Raw genomic sequence first — 19270 nt, 5'->3', positions numbered from 1 at the left:
TTAGGGCTGCAGACAAGAGACAAAGGTGTGCTGCACAACAGGACAAGCTCTTAGAAGAATTCCCCCCAATCACTCTGAGCAGGGAGCTGTGCCACAGTTCCCAGTCCTCCAGACTTGCTCTGTTCCTTTGGAGTTTAAGAACTGTATTTTACAGCTTAAATACAAGGTGAGGAAAAATTGACTCCCATTGCAGTAAGAATGCCTACTGCATAAATAGTACCTATATTATGAAAAAAAATCACTTGCTGGTAGGTAGTATTGGATGGACTGTGCTCTCTGCAATGAAGCCAGGAAGGCAAGTGAGAGGAGTGTGCTGAACTGGATCTCTTTAAGAACTGGATTTGCAATTCTGTGACAGCTTACTGCTCTCCAAAATCTGCAGCTTCTCCCGGAGATGATACAGAACCAGTGCTGCAGTGAGAAGGGTCCCTTCAGTCTTGATTTTGCCTTTTCTGCTGTTGTGACCCCTCCCTGTTTTGACAGAGCAGATCATTCTGGCAGGCAGGAGGGCACCCTGGGTGCTGCCTCCTGAGGTGCTGTGTGCTCCAGCAGTTCTGAGCCTTGGGTGCTGCGGGCAACAGTAAGTGCTGCAAGAGGATGGCATGTCTCACTCGAGGTGTGGGAGGTGCAGGGGATGAGTCACAATCACAATTACTTTTTCAAGGCCCAGCTGAGCATCCCAGGCACTGCACCTTGCAGCTTATCTGCTCAGGTGTGGGGAGGTTACATCTGGGCTGTACAGCTGGAAAAGTAGTATGGTTAGGGTGTTACTTTACAGGTGTTATGATTGAAAAGAGTATTGTGATGGAAAAGAGACAATCAAAGAAGAAATGCTTACCTGTATCTGAGATATAAGCTTGCAATGGAAAACTCCAAAAAGAAAGACTCCAGAAAGAGATCCTTCCCCTGTGGTGGTCAGCCTTTAAATGGGATCTAGGAGATCACCCAGCTGAATTCACCTGTGCTCCAAAGGCTGATCCAGTCCTTGCCTCAGGTGATCAATCAGTGGTTCAGGCCATGACTCAACGGTTCCCATACACAGGCATTTAAGCTATGGGTGCTTTTACAGCTACAGTTTTCCATGTGACGCCGCTGTTGGAGGGGATTGCCAAGCCTTTGTTTCATCAGCAAGGTGGCTTGTCCTCCTTGTACTAACTTTCACCAGATACTCTGGACTATGATTTCAGTTTTAGCTCTTTTGAAGGAGTTTTAAAAAAGCACGTTAAACTTTCTCGTATTAAAATGGGATGGAGCAGCTAATATGCTTTCTTGCAATAAATAGCTATAAAAACATCAAAGGTTTGGATAACTGTTAGCTGTGTATTTTGTAATGCCTATTGTATTTCCATTTTGTTAGCTCTATTTAAAGAGCGGTATTATCATGCCCCATTTCCTGTTAGATAGTTCTATTTGTCTGCACTACAGGAGGCAGGAGATTTTAGGTCCAGAAGAAATTATCTCTCAGTAAATTACTCCTAACTCCATTACTGAATACTAAGCACTCTCTCCTGGCTGTGTGAGCAGCTTGAAGAGATAACATTGCAATTTATTTATTTGTTTTGTCCCTTGTATATAGGTGACACACGGACTCATCTGAGCAGAGACAGTGATAACTGACAGGTACATTAGATCAGACACATATAGCAAAGTTTACTTTGATTATGTAGTAAGTGTGAAGACGTACAGTAGCTGATGTCAGTTTGATCTCTCTTATAGTATATAATGGCTTGTCTCTTTCATGGCTGAATGGACACTAATTTTTGTCTAATAGGTAAGCTATCAGTTGAGAGTGTTTTAGAGAGTAGCCAGAGTTTTTTATCCTACTGAAAGGGAAACCATTCGTGAAATTATTTTAAAATTTGTTTGGATTGCTTGTTGTATTCATTTTTCTCCTTCTCAAGTCCTCTGTTTACTCAAAGGTACTAAAGGTACAATATTTCTGAAGGACCTGCTGTGAATCTATTGCAATGTGTATGAGACCTTTCCATATTAAAATAGTTGCAGAGAACTGAATATATTCAGTCTATTTTGATGTGTGTCTGACAAACAGCAAAGTCTCTGTACCACTTTTTAAACTATAAAGGGAAAGGAGAAGCCATGTTCTGACATTACGATCCCCTTTCTACTCCCTTCTGGGCAACATAGGAAGGATCTAAGACTGCAATGTTTGTAGATGGTATGTTTTCTTATTGTTGTGTGGCCGTGACTCTGGTTTCATTTATGAAAAATACCTTTTTAAAATACATTTTGTGAGACGTAATATAACAGGTCAATATTGTATTTACATTAAAAATTGACAAGCTCTGGAAGGGAAGGGTAATGTTCTGTGTGCTGTGGCACAAAGGCAATTCCAGTGGAAACACTTATGAGGAGCACTTGCTTCTAGATTTTGGAGATGTCCATTTAAGAGAGAAAAAAAAATCACCACCTTTTTGGTTACTACAAGTATGGCAGGAATTATTAACATCTCTGTACCCTGCTATGTGTAAGCCTGTGGACTCAGGCTTATTTCAGCATGGTTCCCTCTTGTTTCTCACTAACAGGTTGAGCTGATTTAGTGAACAGTGAATGTAATGAATTCAATTTAGTGAATTGAAGTGATACAGAGTGAGGTGCTAATCCCTGGCATGTGTGGAGCTTGTTCTTGTTTGTTGGGTTTTTTTGTCTTTCTACCTAGGTCATTACTGGTGTGTAGAACTTCTCATGAAAAACACTGTGCTACTGGGGATGCCAGGGAGATGTGACAGTGAATGGACACCACCTTTCAAAGGCAGGATGGGGATAATGTCTTTTCTTTCTTTTGGATCCAAATGTAAGCAAATTTGCTGTATGTTTTGAGGCTGTAAACAATTGTGTCAATATGCCTTTGAATATTTTCTTTGCAAAGGGTCTGATAGCAGAAAACAACACAAACCTTAATAATAATAAGGCTTAATTTTAATCACAAAAGGGGGATTCTTTTTAGACACCTCACAGATGTTAAATATTGAAAGCCTCTGTTGACACAGAAAAATGAATATTTGTATCGTTTCCTGAGGCATCACTCTGTTTCCTTTGCCTATCACATGTGAGAAATGTATCTTGACTTGCATTAATAAATTACTGGAGAAGCGTGTGCTGCTTTCCTCTGCCCTCAGTGGGAAGGTGCTTGCTTCAGATGAGCGTTGTGGGTTTCCAGCCTTTTTCAGTTTACAGACTGGAAGGTTTCACAACTGCAAGTTTCAGAATTAACTGTATTCACAGGAGCCTGCAGATCAGGGGCGAAGCAGTGAACTAAAGAGCGTTTTCAAGTGAATTGTGATATTGTGTAATAGTGAATTGTGATTATTACATTGTGTAATAGTGAATTGTCCCTCTATTTCCACTGGGCTATGATTGGTGTCCTTACGGTGTGACTGAAGTTCCTGTACCTTGGCTGCTGCTGGCCAGCTCATATAGTCACCAAGGTTGGAAAAGACCTCCAAGATCACCTAGTCCAACTGCCCACATCGATGTTGCCCACTATGCCATTCCCTTTACTACCACACCTGCACACCTCCTGGCTGTGACCTCAGCTGAAGCTCAAGACCAGGTTGTGGAAGCTGTGGTCACAGATCTGCAGCATAGATGCATATTTGTCTTAAATGTTTTCAAGAGTAACTGCTCTTGAAATGGCAGTTTAATGAGGTAAAATCTGTAAGAGTCATTAGTAATGGCCATGTCTGTGCTAAAAACAACCAGTGGGGTTCTCTCCTGCTGTCACTTGGGCTTGGGATGAGAAACTGAGATGCAGGTTGTGTTCTTGTTTTTAAAATCAAGACTTTCCTGTACAATCTAGTAGTGCCTTGAGCTGCTGTTTTCATGTTCTCGGTGCTGAGCCTTAACTGTCCTTAGCAGTCCCTTCCGCTCTGCTTAGGAGGATTGCTTGTTTGGAGATCTGGGCTCGGAGGAGTGCACTCCATGGATTCCCCAAGCAGAAGCCCCACTGTGTGGCTGGGAGCAGTGTGTGAATGTCTTCCATCTCCTTCTCTGCCCTCCGTGTGCAGCTCCCTGCTCCTTCTCTGTCTTAGTTAGAAGATGAAAGCTTACAGTGCCACTGCTAAAACACCAGAAAAGTTTTATTGCTTCAGTCAGCAACTTCTCCACTAGATCAGTTTGAGAACATGCCAGCAGAAGTAAGACTTAGCTGTTTCTGATAACTTACTGATGAGAAACCGTCTCCAGGCTCTTCTCATACATTAACATGGCTGCTTGCTTCACTTATTTTCCTGTATTCTCTTTGGGATATATAGAAAATAAGGCTATAATAATGTTGTCCTCTCTTGTCTTCTTTCACAAACATTAATCCCATGATTTTTTATCAGTACAAAATAACCCTGGAGATAGGGCAGTCTGTGGATCAGCTTGTATGAAACTAGAAAACTGAAATTATTTTGTTTAATTGTGTGTGAAAGTCAACTTTTGTCAAAATCTCTAGCTGTGACTGGGTTCTTACAAAATGCAATGTATTCTTTTCTTTAGCAGATCACCTAAATACATTTTACTAGCAACCCTTCTGAACCAGATAAAACTGTAATTCAAGCTGTCTTGTCTGCTTCTGCTTTAGTTCACAATAATGTCACTATGCAGCTCACACCAAAGACTTAAGTCTTTATTTGGACAGCTACATCAAGTATTTTGTCCTAGTTTTTCTGCAGATCATTACTGATATGAAGTAGCTTCTCTAAAATAATAATAAAAATCCCCAATCTTCCATTCCAGTGTGTATATATATTTTAATGTAAAAGTTTTTCTACTCCATCAGTGTGACTTTGCAGCTCATTCCAATCTTTCAGTGACTTCTCACCGGCCTTCGTGAAGCAGTTCCTCTCCAGCTGGAATATAAGAAACATTTCTGTAACCAACAAACTAAGTTAATATTAAGTTATGATGCAGGATATCACTCCTTCCCATTTCTGTGCCTTGGCATACTGCTTGACGAAATGTCTTTGGTCCTCTCATGTTTGTCCCTGCATTTGCTAATAAAACAAATAATTAGGGATGAGGGGCAGCGTGGCCGTGTGATGAAAGGAGAGGGCCCAAACACAGGGCTTGGCTGGGCCCAGCAGCAATGCTGGAGGTGCCTCGGCAAAGGCAAGTATGAGATGAAGCAAAATACTCGCTCTGCAGCGAGTGAGGTAAAAAGAAAAAGTGTGAGGAACAGCCATGTAGCAGCGGGGTCAGGGAGGAGGTGCTCCAGGCCCGGGGCTCCCTTGGCCCCTGCAGACCCTAAGGTGCAGTAATGGATGTGCCTCAAAGGAATGGCAGCTGTGGGGAGCGCTGGAGCGCACTGTGGTGGCTGCGGCCCACGGAGGCCCTGAGGTGCAGCATTGTGCAGGAAGGAGCAGTCAAGAGGTGCTTTCCTGGGCTGCCCACAGCCCCCATGCCCTGCTCTTCTTCCCTTGTTCCCTTGAGGATGAGGGGAGAGAGTGAGCAGTCAATGGGTTCCCAGCAGCTGGCCGGGAGAGGTCAAATGCAGTCACAAAATTGGGTTGGAAGGGACCTTAAAGTTCCAACAAATGACATGTTTAAAAAGATTTTATATCCCTGTTTTTTTGTTTTTTTTTTTTTAACAGCAGGATTTGGTCAGAGTCTCAGATCTCCGTTCAAGGAAACATCAGAAAGTGAATATGAGGGCCTTACTGGACCTTCAGTGGCAGCTCTGCAACCCGCGTTCCCTTGGCCTCCTGCCCACCCCTGCGTATGGTTTCCATTTCCCTGCAGTAGAAATGGCTTGGGCACTTGCAATCCTCTGCAATGGGAGAAATTCGCAGCGTGAGGTGAGCAGCTCAGATCTGTCCTTCATGCAGACAGCGGCTCAGGTGTAATTTCACTTTCGTACTTTGCATGTGTGCATGGAGACTTTAATTAAAGTCATGGGTGCGTTCATGTAAAGCTGTGTGTTTGTGGGTAGTTTCACACAGGTGTGGATGGGCTGTAACACGACCTGCTGGCTGGGTTTCTTTGTAATATGTATGTAGAGCTGCTTGAACATAAAATATAGAGAAATGATCTGTCCTTACCAGCATTTTGTGCAGTTTGGGCCATTGTGTAAGAGAAGTACAAGTGGCATACGCATCATCTCGTAGCTATTCTTCCTTTTCTTACATGTATTTTGTTTATGCTGCTTCACGGGAAGCTAAAACTCAGAAATGTGTTAGTAAATTTGATTACGTTGTGTAATCTTTCTTTAATATAATTTTTTTTATTCTTCTGGCAATCTAAGCTTCATCTAGTTGTGATCCATGGCATGTAACTAAGGGGTTGAAAACGAACAAGTTGTTAAAATCCTCAATAATAGGAAAATTAAAAGAAGAGTTCAGACTTGAGAAAAACATCATAAGTTTGGAGTCTTGTTCCCTGACCTTCCTTTTCCCTTCACTTCGGGCAACTTTTGCAGGGTAAACAAGTTGAGCAGGTTTATTACCAGACTGGAGAAGAGTTTATAGATGGAAAGCCTGTAAGTAGAGAAATTCTTATTTACCTGTTTAAAGTTAGCAGATCTCTCTTTCCAAATGGCTGCACATCCAGATTTATCCTTCAGAATAAGGAGGAAAGTAACATCGCACCCCCTATGGTTGGCACATTTGCAGTGAGGACCCCATTACAAGCTGCTGGTATACGTTATATGTTGTCTCATATAACTTGAAATAAAGGAATCACTCACACATTCATAATCAATACAATTACCACTACTTTACATGAATTAAGTAATTTGTATGGTATTACTGTTTGGGGCATTTCTATCCCTATTCAAAGTACTTTTTCAGTATTTCAGCCCCACTGATGGTAAAGGCAGGTGCATGCCAGTTACCCACAAAACCAAGGCAAAGCTCTATGGGGAAACTCTTTTATGTCTATCTAGATTTGAATTTGTAGTCCCTTTCCAATTACTGTGCTAATTGTTTAAGAGATTGCTAGACTAAAAAAGTTTTTAATCGCTAATCTGTTTTTGAAAGGAACTATGGGCTCAAAACCCGAACTACATACTTCTTAAATTAATTTTCTTCATGAATACTTCTTTCTCAATGCAGATTTGTGAGTCAGAACACCCTACTGTGCCTGTTTCTTTTGTCTTTTCTTCAAACACCTGGCCTATTATTCTCGTTTTTTTTTCCCCCCCAACAAAATTGCTCTTTCTTTGTAGGCGAGGTTCTGATGATATTATGCTGCTGGAAATACAGAAATTTACCCAACATCCGATGCTATGAATGTGGGGCAGAGAAAAAAAAAAAAGAAAACTAAACAAAACTCACAATTGAGCCAAACATGCAAACTGTGATAGAAATATTTTCGAGTGCTGCTTGGAGAAATATCAGTATCCTGCAGAATCTTCACACAAAACACCTCAACAAATTCTAACATGGGGAGTAATGTCAAGAGGTTCAATTCAGCGACTGAGTTTTTCTCACAGTGGGTTAAAGCCTGTGGAAAGGGAATAGAGGGCCGGCAGTACTCTCAGATCTTCTGTGCTGCTTTGAAAATCCTCCCCCAGATTTTTGCTTTCAGGAAAATCAGACAAACCCAATAATAATAATAATAAAAGCAAGGCTCCAGGCCTGCTTCAGCTGAAGCCTGTGCCAAGAGGCTGTGTTGATGTCACACAGAGAAGAATTAGGCTGCAATCCTGACAAAAATTCTGCAGTCTTTATCCAGATCAGTGCAGGCTTTGCCTAAATTGTAGTGAATTTGTTATCCCATAAGGCAAAATGAAGTGTCTGGAAATAATGGTGGGTGATAAGCTCTCTGTAAAATTGCAGGCCTGGTTATACTGGGAAAGACAGGAAAGTAAATGCTCCTGCTTGGTCTGTTGTAAGTATTGACCCATGTGTTATTATGAAGCAAGACCAAAGTTGTTCCAGTGAAATTCTCCCCAGCGTTTCTTACATGTCATTTTAATGCTATATTCACAATAAATTTTAGTTGTACCTTTTTATTTACATTTAAAATGGAAAGATGTTTCTGAACGAGGAATCCTTCCTCTTGGTGAGATAGTTTGTTAAAAATAGCAATAATTAACACAAACAAGCAAAAATTAACAAAATGCTTGTAGAATTTTGGATACAGGTGCACTTTGATTCTTAGAATGATTTCAGTGTTGTCCTGCCTATTTGTTTTCATAATACCATTAGCTTTCACAGCTGGATTTTCAAATTCACATGAAATAATGGCAATTTTTTGGAAGGACTCATAGCAGAAAACGTGAAATCAGGTTAAAGAAAATGTCTCTGCATTTCAAACTAAGCCCAGGTGAAGCATCGGCAAGCTGTGTTCTCTGCTAATGCCTGCTGACACCGCCTTCCACCCAGATGGCTCAAGAATGCAGAGCTGCAGTAGGAGAGGAGAGTGTCCTAGAGGAAGGGTGCCTTCTTTAGGAAGATCTGTAAAGAACAGTGCCAAATCAGCCCAACAAACCCTGCTATCCAACCCCATCGTTTCCAGAGAGGAGTCTGTGGCATTTCTAAAAGTGGCTGTGTGTAACTACATGATGGTGGGTCTGAGTCTGCTGCGAGCTTAGTGCAAGAAAGCATGCAAACTGCTGTCTCTTAAATCATTTGTGCCCGTAGCTATTAGAAAAACTTTGATAGATAAGTTACCTCAGAACTTAACTGCTGAAACTACAGGAATTTTACCTTGTGAATTCATTGTTATTTTTTTTTTAGGTGAAATATTGTTGGACCCGTAGTCAATGATAAAGTTTCTGATGATTACGAAGGACAGCCTTCAGCAGTTGTTTTTCATGTGCTGCTTCTAGTGAATTTGTCTAGAAATGTAATTTGGCAAAAATAGCTAGGTTTTATTTTTATTGCAAATGGCTCACAGTGAATGCAAGACAGTTCCTGCGTCATTAAATGAAATAATGGCACAGTCTGCTATCCTGTAGAGCCTCCTCATGTTGCAAGAGTGACACTGGCAAGGCAAAAAGATACACGAATATGGACTGTGTAATGAGTTTTCAAACCATTGACCTATCTAAAAGGTTAATGTGGAAGAAACCCATTGCTTGAACGGGTACTGTGTTGTGCTGCCAGTTGGCAGCCTGGGCAATGGGAGTGGTTTGGCAGAAGCGAGTGGCTGTTGTGAAAGAAAACACAAACTTCTTGTGAGTGGTCCTGGTTATGTCACTTTCCAAGCCTAGTCCTGCTCATCAGGCTGAGCAACAGAAGTGTACTCTGGGTAGAGAGCTTGCTTTTCCTAACAGTAAAATACCACTGCCTTCCCCCAAGCGGGATCCACAGTGAGATTTATGAATCCAGAAATACTTGTGGTTGCTTACAGCTCAAGGGTAATCAAAACAATTAGTAGTTCAGAGGAAATGAAAAATAGATCTGCCCGATGCAGCCAACTGTGTTTAGGCTTGTGAGCGAGAAGGACAAACTCAGGGAAGTCTAAAGTCTAAAGCAGCAGCAGCAGTAAGGTATCTGGAGCTCTGCACTCAAACTGCAGCCTTGAAAGCATCTTTGACAGCTTCAAGAGTGGTCCCAGAGTTGCTGTGAGAAAGAAGTTCTGAAGAGAACAAAATATTTCCTCTGAATTTAGCATTTGTGAAAGGTTTTTAGGAACCAGACAGTGTCAATGGAAGTGTTCCATGTTGTTCCATCAACCCACAGAAATGGAGCTTGCTAGGACTGCTGCTGCAGATGTAGGCAAGGTAACATGCAGGTGTCCTCAGCTATTGACCTTTCTGATGTGATTGCTAAGCAACAATTAGCACTTACATAACTACCATTTGCACTGTCATGATGGTTTAATCAGTCCTCACAACAGCCCTGTGAGGTAGGCAAGTAAGCTGCAAAATGAGGATGCTTATCTTTGCTTTACACGAACCAGACCAAGAGACAGGATTGCTGTTCTCAGTCCCATTTCACAGATGGGGAGGTTCAGCAGAAAACTCCGAAGTGACTTGTCTGAGGCCAGAAAATAAGTTCAGGATTTTGCTGAGTTGCAGATGTCTGGTCAGTAGGGCTTCTGTTTATACCCATGCTAGAATCAGTTCGGGGAAGAATTTAACATTTCACGTTTAGTTTTCACTTGAATTCTCAATCTACTCAAGGCATGAGACATGGGAACGCACAAGTAACCTGTTAACTTAGTGGTCTGTTAATATCTGCCACTAGTCATGCTAGGAGTATTTAGTAACTTCATATTTACAGTATTGGCTATTTACTGATATGTGGAAATGCACACAGAGAACTACACACCATTTACTGCACATTAACGGCCTATTTTCACAGGACAGTTTTCATACACAAGATTTTTTTAATTATTAACTATTGTCACTGAACATAAAATTTTTTTTTAAAGTTTAAAACAAGATATGCTTTATACAAACCTGGTTCTGAATCAAAAGCCTATATTGAAAATACTCGACAGCTCCTTCCTGCTAAGCCTAACATGCGAGATTTCACTGGCATCTGCACTTCAACGTGAAGCATGGTTTCAAAGTTAAGAACATACCATGTACCAGTTCTTATGTACTGTATGTAAGAGTTCCTCCTGAGAAATGAGTTAAGAATCACTTCTAAGACTGAAGTTATTCCTACAAAGAATTCTGAATCCTTGAACCAGCATCCAGTGACTTTGGGGATTTCACAGCTTCAGTTTCACGTCAGCCTGAGTTATAAAGATGAGACAGTTCCTGGTTTTTTTTTTTTTTTTTCTTGTACTGTCAGAAATTGTAGGTAGAAATGATGACAAAAGTCAACTTGCTGCATGATTTCACACTGTGATGAAGAAAACCAATTTTTAGCAAGGTTATTTCCTTGTTGCCCATTCCATTTTGTCCATTACAGGTGGAGGGAGTGCAGCTGGGTGCGTGTGTCAGCCTTCTTTTTGAAACGTCTCTAACAGGCGCTGCTTGTTGGAGAAAGCATTCCCTTCTGTGGCTGAAGCCTGTGGGAGAGCTCCTAACAAAGTTCTTTGTTAGTATTTGAGACGAGGTTTAATTGAGGGATTTGTGCTGAATGTTCCTTCGCTTTGAGCCTCAGCGCTGCAATGCTCGATGTTTTCCTTTCAACTGCTGCTGGATCAGCGAAGGCAGTAAGAGCGGGGTCTGATGGGGGCCCGGGAGCTTTCATGAGCACTGAAGCTGTTGTCATGAGAGGATTTAAAGCGCTGAGAAACCTGTATTTGAAAGAAGTCAATATTATCCAAACTAAGAAGTGTTTTGCAGAACAATGGATTGCAGGCAAAAAAAAAAAAAAAAAAAAAAAGTACTAGAAAATAATTTGCCATAATTTCCAATTTCTTCCAAACGTACATTTTGTTTTGCAGACTATATTTTAGCTTTATTTTGCAGCAAAGCATCTTGCTTTTAAACCAACAAAGACTTCTAACTGAAATAAGACAGCTGACCAGACACGGCACGCAGGTACCTTGAATATCGACCTGATGTTAAATCCTTTCTGAACAAACCTCGGATGCTGGAGATCAGCCTGCTCTGTGAACACAACAAAATACCTCACAGAAGGACCAATGTATGTCGTTGGTTATGCAGCCAGTTTGTTCAGAGAAGTTGTTTCATGTGAAATGCAGCATTTGTGCGTGGCAGAAAGCTCTGCCTGCTGATGTGGAACTATGGTACAGGCTGTAGCTTCAGCAGGAGGAGAGCACAGCCTTTTACGTTTGTGTGTATGCATATACATGCACATATACACACACACAACATGCTTTTTCGTATCTTAAGGGCTGCCTTCTGACATCCTGCAAATAAAGCACTGAGCCTTGCGTGCTGACACATCTCCTGGAAGCCATGTCTGTCTGCAGTCACGTTTTACGGTGCGTAACCTGGGTCAGTGTGCAAGGTAACATCTCACAGCTGCTATTCAAACTGCAGTTATGAGTTCAGTTTTCACTAACGTGACTTAAAACTAAATCTGATTTTTTCTCAAATCCTGTGATCCCGCACAGGAACACCAGTCCTATTTTAGTGAACTTATTTCTCTGAGAGCACATTCATTTCAAAACGTGCCAGTATCAAACTGATACACAACATTTTGAAACGTTTTGAGATTTATGGGGGAAAAAATACTCGATACCTTCCAAAGTGTGGATTTAAAATGGGATTTCTGAAGAGAGAAGTCCAGGTAAGGCTACTGAGGCCAAATGGCCCTAAGGTTGAAGAAGTAAAGGCCGGAGACATGGATGGCACAGCCAGTGTTGAGAAAGGCATCGACCTCCATGTGTGATCGAGGATGGGGGAATGGCTGAGCGGAACATCCAAAAACAGTCCGAGTGGGTGCGTTAAGGAGATTCCTGGAACAGTCCCCAGAATTTCAGTTTTTTCACGCTTCCTCCACTTTGCCCTTCTATTTTGGAACCAGACCTTGAATAAGAAATTAGAAAGGCATTAGCTGAACTGGAGTTTATCTTACTGGCTACTGCTGCATGCGGCGCCAGAGATGGCAAAATATTTGTTGTTAAACTAAAACACATCTCTTAATATTAAAGATCCATTCATAAATACCCTAGTGGGTTTATTAATAAATAAATTGGTTATAAATACTATAAATTTGATTTCTCTAGCTTTGACTGAATGATTCCATATGGTTTCAAGTCACGGTAATATATAAACCTATCACCTGTGAATCTGAGATCAGTTATTAAAATGATTATTCTTCCTAAGATAGTTACTGAAAATTAAATTTCAACAGAGCCTTTCAAAAGGTGGCTATTTCTGCAGAGACACCTCAGAAAGTACTTAATTGTGACTGTAAGACTAAGTAGGCCAAATATGCGGTGTGTTCTTTTATCTCGATGATCAGGACTTCCATTTTTATATAGGAGATTAAGAAGTAAAGCTTCTGTTATCTACCGTGAATGTAAACAACATATAATTATGGCAGCAATTAACTGAATTGCAGTGGAAGCTGATACAGAACTAGAAAATCTAGCAAATTGTATCAGAACAGGGAATCAAGCTGTTCCTAATGGAGTTTGCACTAGTAGTGGTTTTGTGCAGTAAGCTGTTGGGTATGTAGCCTCTTTGAGCCTGGTTAGTCATTATTTTAGCCTGGTGAGCATCTTTAAAGAATTTAGTCAATCCAAACTATAGATCAGAAAACTGATTTTTCTCACTGTTATTCTTAAGCATTCACTGTGCTGACCCAGGATGGTGGGAAATAGCAGAGTGAGGAGTGTCAGCTCTAAAGCAGTGGGGAGAGGGCTTTAGGAAAAAATAAAAATAAAAATATTATAAGCATATGCTGCTGAGGTTGCACACTCAAAATCCAGATGTACTCAGCTGCTTGGGTCTTTGTGTCCTCTCTGCTTTGAGGGCCACTCAAGCTGGATTCTGAACTGGATCTGGACTTGGAAGAAAGTCATTAGCCCATAATCTAATTCATCACACTTTCAGTATAATTACTGTTGAAATCCAGTGGAAGTGATCTGTAAATGATAGTTAAACGTTCTAATCAGGATAGTGTATTTAGTAGAGAATGGTAATAGAAGGAATGAGAGTTCTTGGAAAGACTGTCTTATATCCTTTATGGACTCTCTGAAATTTACTTCTGATGTAAGACAAAGGTGGGCTTTAAAGATGAGGGTCATTTACCCTGCAATGTAGTTATCTTCAGAATAAGAACCTATCAGTGTCACTTAAAAAACCCTAAAAATCATACCTTGCAGAGATTAGCAGAGGCTAAAATAGTTATTCCTTTGGTATTAGCTTCTGACACAGTCACTGTACGTTGACAATCTATTATGAAAGTCTCTGAATTTTTGTGGATGTGTGCTTTTTAATAGTTGAATTATATTATTATTATATTATATTATTGCATATCTGCAATTATGTTTCAGTCAAAAAGTATTTTAAGAGATCTAGGTTTTTTATTGGCATGGCATCTAAGAATTAAGTTTTGGAGGTTCCCAGCTCCACTTCAATAATCAGAAGTGGCAAATAACTTTGCAGTGACTCTCTGACCTTCAGGTGCTTGGAAGGGAAGCCCCCACAAAGCAGGGTGCTGCAGGATGCTGTGGCTTTGCTGTCCTAACACTGATGTTCCTATGCACGTCAGTGATATCTACACTTGCTGTGGGGTTCTCCAGAGTCAGATGAAGAATAACTACTGTGGTCCTTTCATTGCACGTATTTTATTGCCTTCACACTGGGGAATTGCTGTCCTCCTGGAGTAGCAATTTGTATCACTCAGGTTAGGTATGTAAATGTACAGGGAACTGGCAGCAGGCAGTGCCAAAAATGAGCTTAATCACTGCTAACAGATTACTGCTTAAAAGTAATATAAAGTAATCTTATATTTGTAACTGCATTTCCAAAATTTTTTAAGTGGAGCCTAGCTGAGGTTTTACAGATCACAGATTGAAAGGTGTTAGCATTTTCTGTTAGAATAATCTAATTATAAGGCGGTGAACTCTCCTATGCTGCACACATGCAAATAAATCCTTTCCTAAAAAGGAAATAATGTGCTGCAAAGGCCTTCCTTTCCTTACTAAATCTTAGCACTGTTCTTCAGTCTCTTCATAAAGAAGATGAAAGGTGGGCTTTTCTGCTGCTTCTGTCCTAAAGCAAATCCATGTGATGACTCAAACTTATGATTACAGATGGTTTGGAGTTTACAGCTAAACTTCTATAGTCATCTCTCAGATTTTTTATTCACTGAAGTGGAAGGAAATATAGTATAGATATCTAGTAATTACCTTCAGGAAAAAAGCTGGCTTTCAGCTTCTTGCTGGTACATACTCGTCAACTCAAGTGACAAAAGGGGCACAGACACACCTCATACACAACGTGCATATCATAGTCATTATCATTCAGATTAGTCATCTTGAAGCTTTTGTTAAGCAGTTCTCCTTTGCTTCTTTTAAAAGGCTTAACTTGCCTTTATTTTCATAAATATCTGAAATGCCAAGTGAAATGTAAGAGAAACTGCTGTGCTGGTCTTGAGATCTTTATGGTATGAGTGCAGTAGCAGTGGAAAAATACTTTGGGGAAAAAAATGCATCACTTAAGTATCTGAGTAGTTCTCAAAGAAAGGTGAGTTTTGAACATGTTCAAATTGTACAAAAAACCACCCAAATCATTTTGCAATGACTGGAATTGCATGTATGTGACAAGAGACTTAAGAAGGAAAGGTAAGAATGTAAAATGCGATGGCTTTCTTGTTGTAATTTTCCTTAAAAATGTATCATATTTAATTGATGTAATACCTTGCAGGGATTAAAAAGGCCTACAGGGGTGACTAAATGTATTGTGTTTCTGCTGTACCCGAATAGAGGATCCTAATCAGAAAATACAACAAGGATACTTAGATCAGTGACATACGTAAGCTCATGTTTGAACACTGCTCTAGCTTACAGAACTAAAACGCCCAGGTAACGGTTTCATCTACATGTGAAGAAAACAAAACATTCCTTTCACTTTTTCTTATTTTCTTCCCATAGCAACAATATGAATTGTGAGCTGAATGGCAAGAACAGACGTAAGTGGTACCGAGGAGCTTCCCAACACAGGTGTTGAGATTACAGAAATGTTTTGCAGACTTTCACACCACTCCTTTTCCAAGGTAAGAAAGGATGCAAAGATTCATGCTGCTAGCTTTTCCCTTCCTCTGTAGAAGCAAATAATGGGGGCTGGGGTGTTGATCTCTTTGAAGTGATGCTGAAATGAGAATATATTAATAGGTATTTTTCTTCCTTATTTGTTCACTTTCATAAAAGACTCAAAGATGCAAGAGTGAAGGACAGCACAGCGGCTTGTGCCCATTTCAGCTAGCTAACAGAGAAGTATCCCCGGAGAAAATTACCCCAATCTGTAAACACTGAGGTGAAGAAGTGGTCTGATTGCATTTAATAAGATTAGTTTCCTGAAGTTACATTAGAATAAATTAACAGTAATGGTACATCGCTGTCTCTATTCATCCTCTTACCTCCAGGCTTAGTTGTCTTCTGTCTACCACAGGACAAGAACACCTGCACAAAGCAGAAGCACTGTGCCCTGTAAGTTCACCCTCAGCAAACTGTGCTGACTGGGTGCTTGTGCCCAGGAGACTTGTTAGGATCTGAATCAGACAAGTAGTACGTAGTACAGGGAACAGCTCTCTGACGTCCCTTCTAACATCACCTGTGGTGTGTTCCTCATCAGTACCATCCTGACTCCATCAAACCTAACATTTCCATGTCTTTTGGATGAGTCATTAGGAGGTGAGTTCCTCTTTGCCATCTACCACTGTGCCATTCCTTCACCAGTCAAATGGACACAGAGCGCCTTACGGACCAACTGTGACAGTGACAGGGCAAGCTTTTCCACCCGTGTCCTTTCCACCTGTGGATGCCATGTGTCAGTGCCAGACATTGGGGTATTTCTCTGACTGGAACTTTTAGTGATTGGTGGTAGGAGAGGGAAAAGCACATCATTTCCTCCAAGTCCATATCACAGACACGAATACTGTCTGTGAGTTATATTGTCAGATGGGTGATCTGTGAAGTACTGTTGATACTTCTAAGGTACATGTTAAAATAAAAAGCTAATAATAATAATAAAAAAACAGCAGAGAGAGAAATGGAGCCCTACAGATGTCAGCTAGCACTGCAGATGCAGTGATTTAAGCAATGACAAGATATATAAGCATTGGTGGTACAAAGCTAAGTGGCATCAAGCAGGGCTGTCACCCAGTTCTCGGTGCTTCAGGAATAAGGCCATACCCAGAGCTGTGCTGGAAGAGGAGCTCGCTCATTATCTGACACCACCCAAGCCAGGTGCAGTGCAGTTTCAGTTTTGAGCATGAAAATACTTTGCAAATCTTCACAGTGTTTGAAACGTTTTCAAAAAGAAAAAGCAAACCAAAGCACCTCGCTTTTGTATAAAAAGGGACTTCTACCTTATGCTAGAGATGTACTTGAATGAGCTACTTCTCAAAGAAATACTAAATGTGAGTGCTTTGGGTCAGGGAAAAGTGCTGGGGTGTTTGTGGGCTGCCGTGGTTGGCCTCTGTATGTCTTGTTTTCTACAGGTGCTGCTTCCTCACGGCCCAGCCCGGCTGTACCACCCCCGCTTTGCCACCCGAATGCTACAGTAACCCCGTACTTGTTGTAAAGGATAATTCAGCAGCGTGACACATTTTTTCCAGCTGGAACGAGAGAACGGTGCGAGTTGCTCTCAACACCTCGCCCGACGGCGCCCTCGCTTATACACCGCTCTCGTAACCTTAAAGCTCGGGAAGACAGTACCTGCTTTAGACCCCCGGACGTGAACGCGAGGCGGAGCGCGGCGGGGGACGCTCCCAGGACGCCGTCCGTGTCCCCGCTGTGGGATCGCGCCCGCGTCTCCATCCTCCGAGAGCCGGGAGGACGGCGCGGCTTCCCCCAACCCCGCGCCCCGCGTTCCCGTGGCCGCCACCCACCTGCACGCGGGCCTCCGTCAGCTCCAGGCGCAGAGCCAGCTCCTCCCTGCGGGGCAGCGCACCGTTAGCCGCCGCACCGCCCCGGAGACCCGCGGCCCTCCGCCCGGCCCGCCCGCGCCGCTACCTGGTGAACACGTCGGGGTAGTGCGACTTGCGGAAGGCGCGCTCCAGCTCCTCCAGCTGGAAGGTGCTGAAGGTGGTGCGGTACCGCCGCTGTTTCCTCTTCAGCGCCGCCGGAGCCTCGCCGCTCCCCGCCGTCTCGCCGCGCGGCCGCCCGCTTCTCTCGGACGCCGCCGGTTCCTCCGCGGGGTCGGGTCGCGCCGCGCGCTCCTCGCCTGCGGGGAGAGAAGCGGGCGGTGAGCGCGGCGGGACGGCTCCGTCGGAACGGCCCCGTCGGAACGGCACCATCGCCCCGCCGTCCCTCACCGTGCCGCCCCGCCGCGGGGCCGCGGCCCAGGATGCCGTCGATGAAGTAGGAGGTGAGGAGGTGCAGCGCCGGCGGGGCGGCGGGGGCCGCGCTCTGCATGGCGGCGGGCGGGCGGCGGGGCGGCCCCGCGCTGGGTTTTATCGGCGCGGGCAGCGCCCGGCTCCGCGCCCCGGCATTAGCATTTCATTAGCGCGCTGTCGTCAAGGCCGGGGGTGGGACGCGCCGGGCCCCGGGCGGGCGGAGAGCCGGCACGGCCCTTCTTCGGGTCCCCGCGGGGTGCGCGGCGCCGTGCCGGTGCCCCCGGGCTGCGGGACGGCGGCCGTGCGGGCTGGAGGGGTGCGAGGGGAGGCGGCTCCGCTCCGCAGGGGGACGGCGGACGTCGGAGTTCGGCTCTGTCGTTTCTGCTGAACTTCAGCGCGCTGAATTCAGCATTTGGAAAGTGCCGCGTGCCGCCAGGTGCTGGGAGAGCGCGCAAAAACGTGCGAGGGGTCTTGTCGTGTTTGAAGTCAGTAGTTAGCGCGTAGGGTCTCCGAAAGGAGGACGCCGTTTCCCGCAGCAGCTCTGTGCTGTGGCTGCGGTGCGCCGCTGGACTGTGGCATAAATTGGTGACGCGCTCCCGAGGTCGAGGTTTTGGAGGATGAGAATAAAGCGCAGTCCCTAGGGACTTAAGGGAATGTAGCAAAGCAGGGATTAAAAACATCGAATCTAAGAAACAGTGGCTGAAAAGTTGAAGCCCGACAAACTTACTAGAAATGAAGCATAGATATTAAACCAACCCTTGAGCATCATTGCTCGTGGGGTTCTGGGTTCCCTATCTCTGGAAAGCTGTCGATGGGGAGATGCTTCCTGAGTTTGTGACCCACACGTGTGACTGAGTCAGCTCTTGCTTCCGCCTGCTTTTGTAGCCTGCAAACACACACCTTGCTCTGTTGTTCCCCCCCTCTTCTCTCACACTCTGAGGCTGTGCGTGTGCTTTAGCACTGCTGTCTGACAGACCTCCTTGCTGTCTCAGTGCTCTGCTCTGCCACCAGCTCTTCATCGGGGCAGCTCAGCTTTATTCCTTTCGCTGCAAAAATTGAAGCAATGCCTTTGTGAGCCTGTTCCTGCAGCGCCCTCATGAGAAGCTGTGGGAAAGCTCTTACAGAACACAGTTATGCCTATTCTTGGAAACATTGTGCTTTTCTAAAAGATGGCTACCACTTGATTGAGGCTGTAGCAATTTCCAGAACTAGTGTCTGCAGTGTAACATTGGAAAAGAGCTTGGGGTGCTGGTGGATGGTAGCTGGACATGAGCCAGCACTGTGCCCTCACAGCCCAGAAAGCCAACCGGATCCTGGGAGCATCCAAAGCAGCACAGCCAGCAGGGCGAGGAGGGGATCTGCCCTTCTGCTCTGTGCTGTGAGACCTCAGCTGGAGCGCTGCGTCCAGATGGGGAGTGCTCAGCACAGGAGAGACACGGAGCTGT

At 43.6% G+C, this 19270-nt stretch overlaps 2 protein-coding genes and 1 long non-coding RNA gene across 3 annotated transcripts in view; 2 read left to right on the top strand and 1 right to left on the bottom strand.

Annotated features, from left to right (window-relative positions):
• The first annotated feature begins 1087 nt into the window (after positions 1 to 1087).
• On the top strand, positions 1088 to 16113 carry LOC149915972 (uncharacterized). Its single transcript, XR_016471122.1, has 5 exons — positions 1088 to 1132; positions 1577 to 1620; positions 5595 to 5798; positions 15421 to 15542; positions 15697 to 16113. It is a non-coding gene; the product is annotated as an uncharacterized LOC149915972 (long non-coding RNA).
• On the bottom strand, positions 9748 to 17904 carry ESX1 (ESX homeobox 1). Its single transcript, XM_090150318.1, has 6 exons — positions 17805 to 17904; positions 17503 to 17713; positions 17379 to 17424; positions 12057 to 12343; positions 10352 to 11142; positions 9748 to 10002 (listed from the first exon to the last, which is right to left on the bottom strand). The coding sequence occupies exons 1-5, from the start codon at positions 17902 to 17904 to the stop codon at positions 10926 to 10928; spliced, it is 861 nt and encodes a 286-aa protein (XP_090006444.1). The 3' UTR covers positions 9748 to 10002; positions 10352 to 10925.
• Positions 17771 to 19270, top strand: part of IL1RAPL2 (interleukin 1 receptor accessory protein like 2) — a 416536-nt gene continuing 415036 nt past the window's right edge. Inside the window, exon 1 of the mRNA XM_090150314.1 lies at positions 17771 to 17857. The gene's annotated coding sequence lies outside the window, so the exon portion shown is untranslated. The remainder of the gene's footprint in view (positions 17858 to 19270) is intronic.

The sequence above is a fragment of the Phasianus colchicus genome, chromosome 14 (assembly GCF_987193195.1).
Source record: "Phasianus colchicus chromosome 14, bPhaCol1.hap1.1, whole genome shotgun sequence".
Taxonomy (NCBI): Eukaryota; Metazoa; Chordata; class Aves; order Galliformes; family Phasianidae; genus Phasianus; species Phasianus colchicus.
Note: the sequence above shows the minus strand (reverse complement) of the source record. Positions and strands in the feature narration are given on the sequence as shown.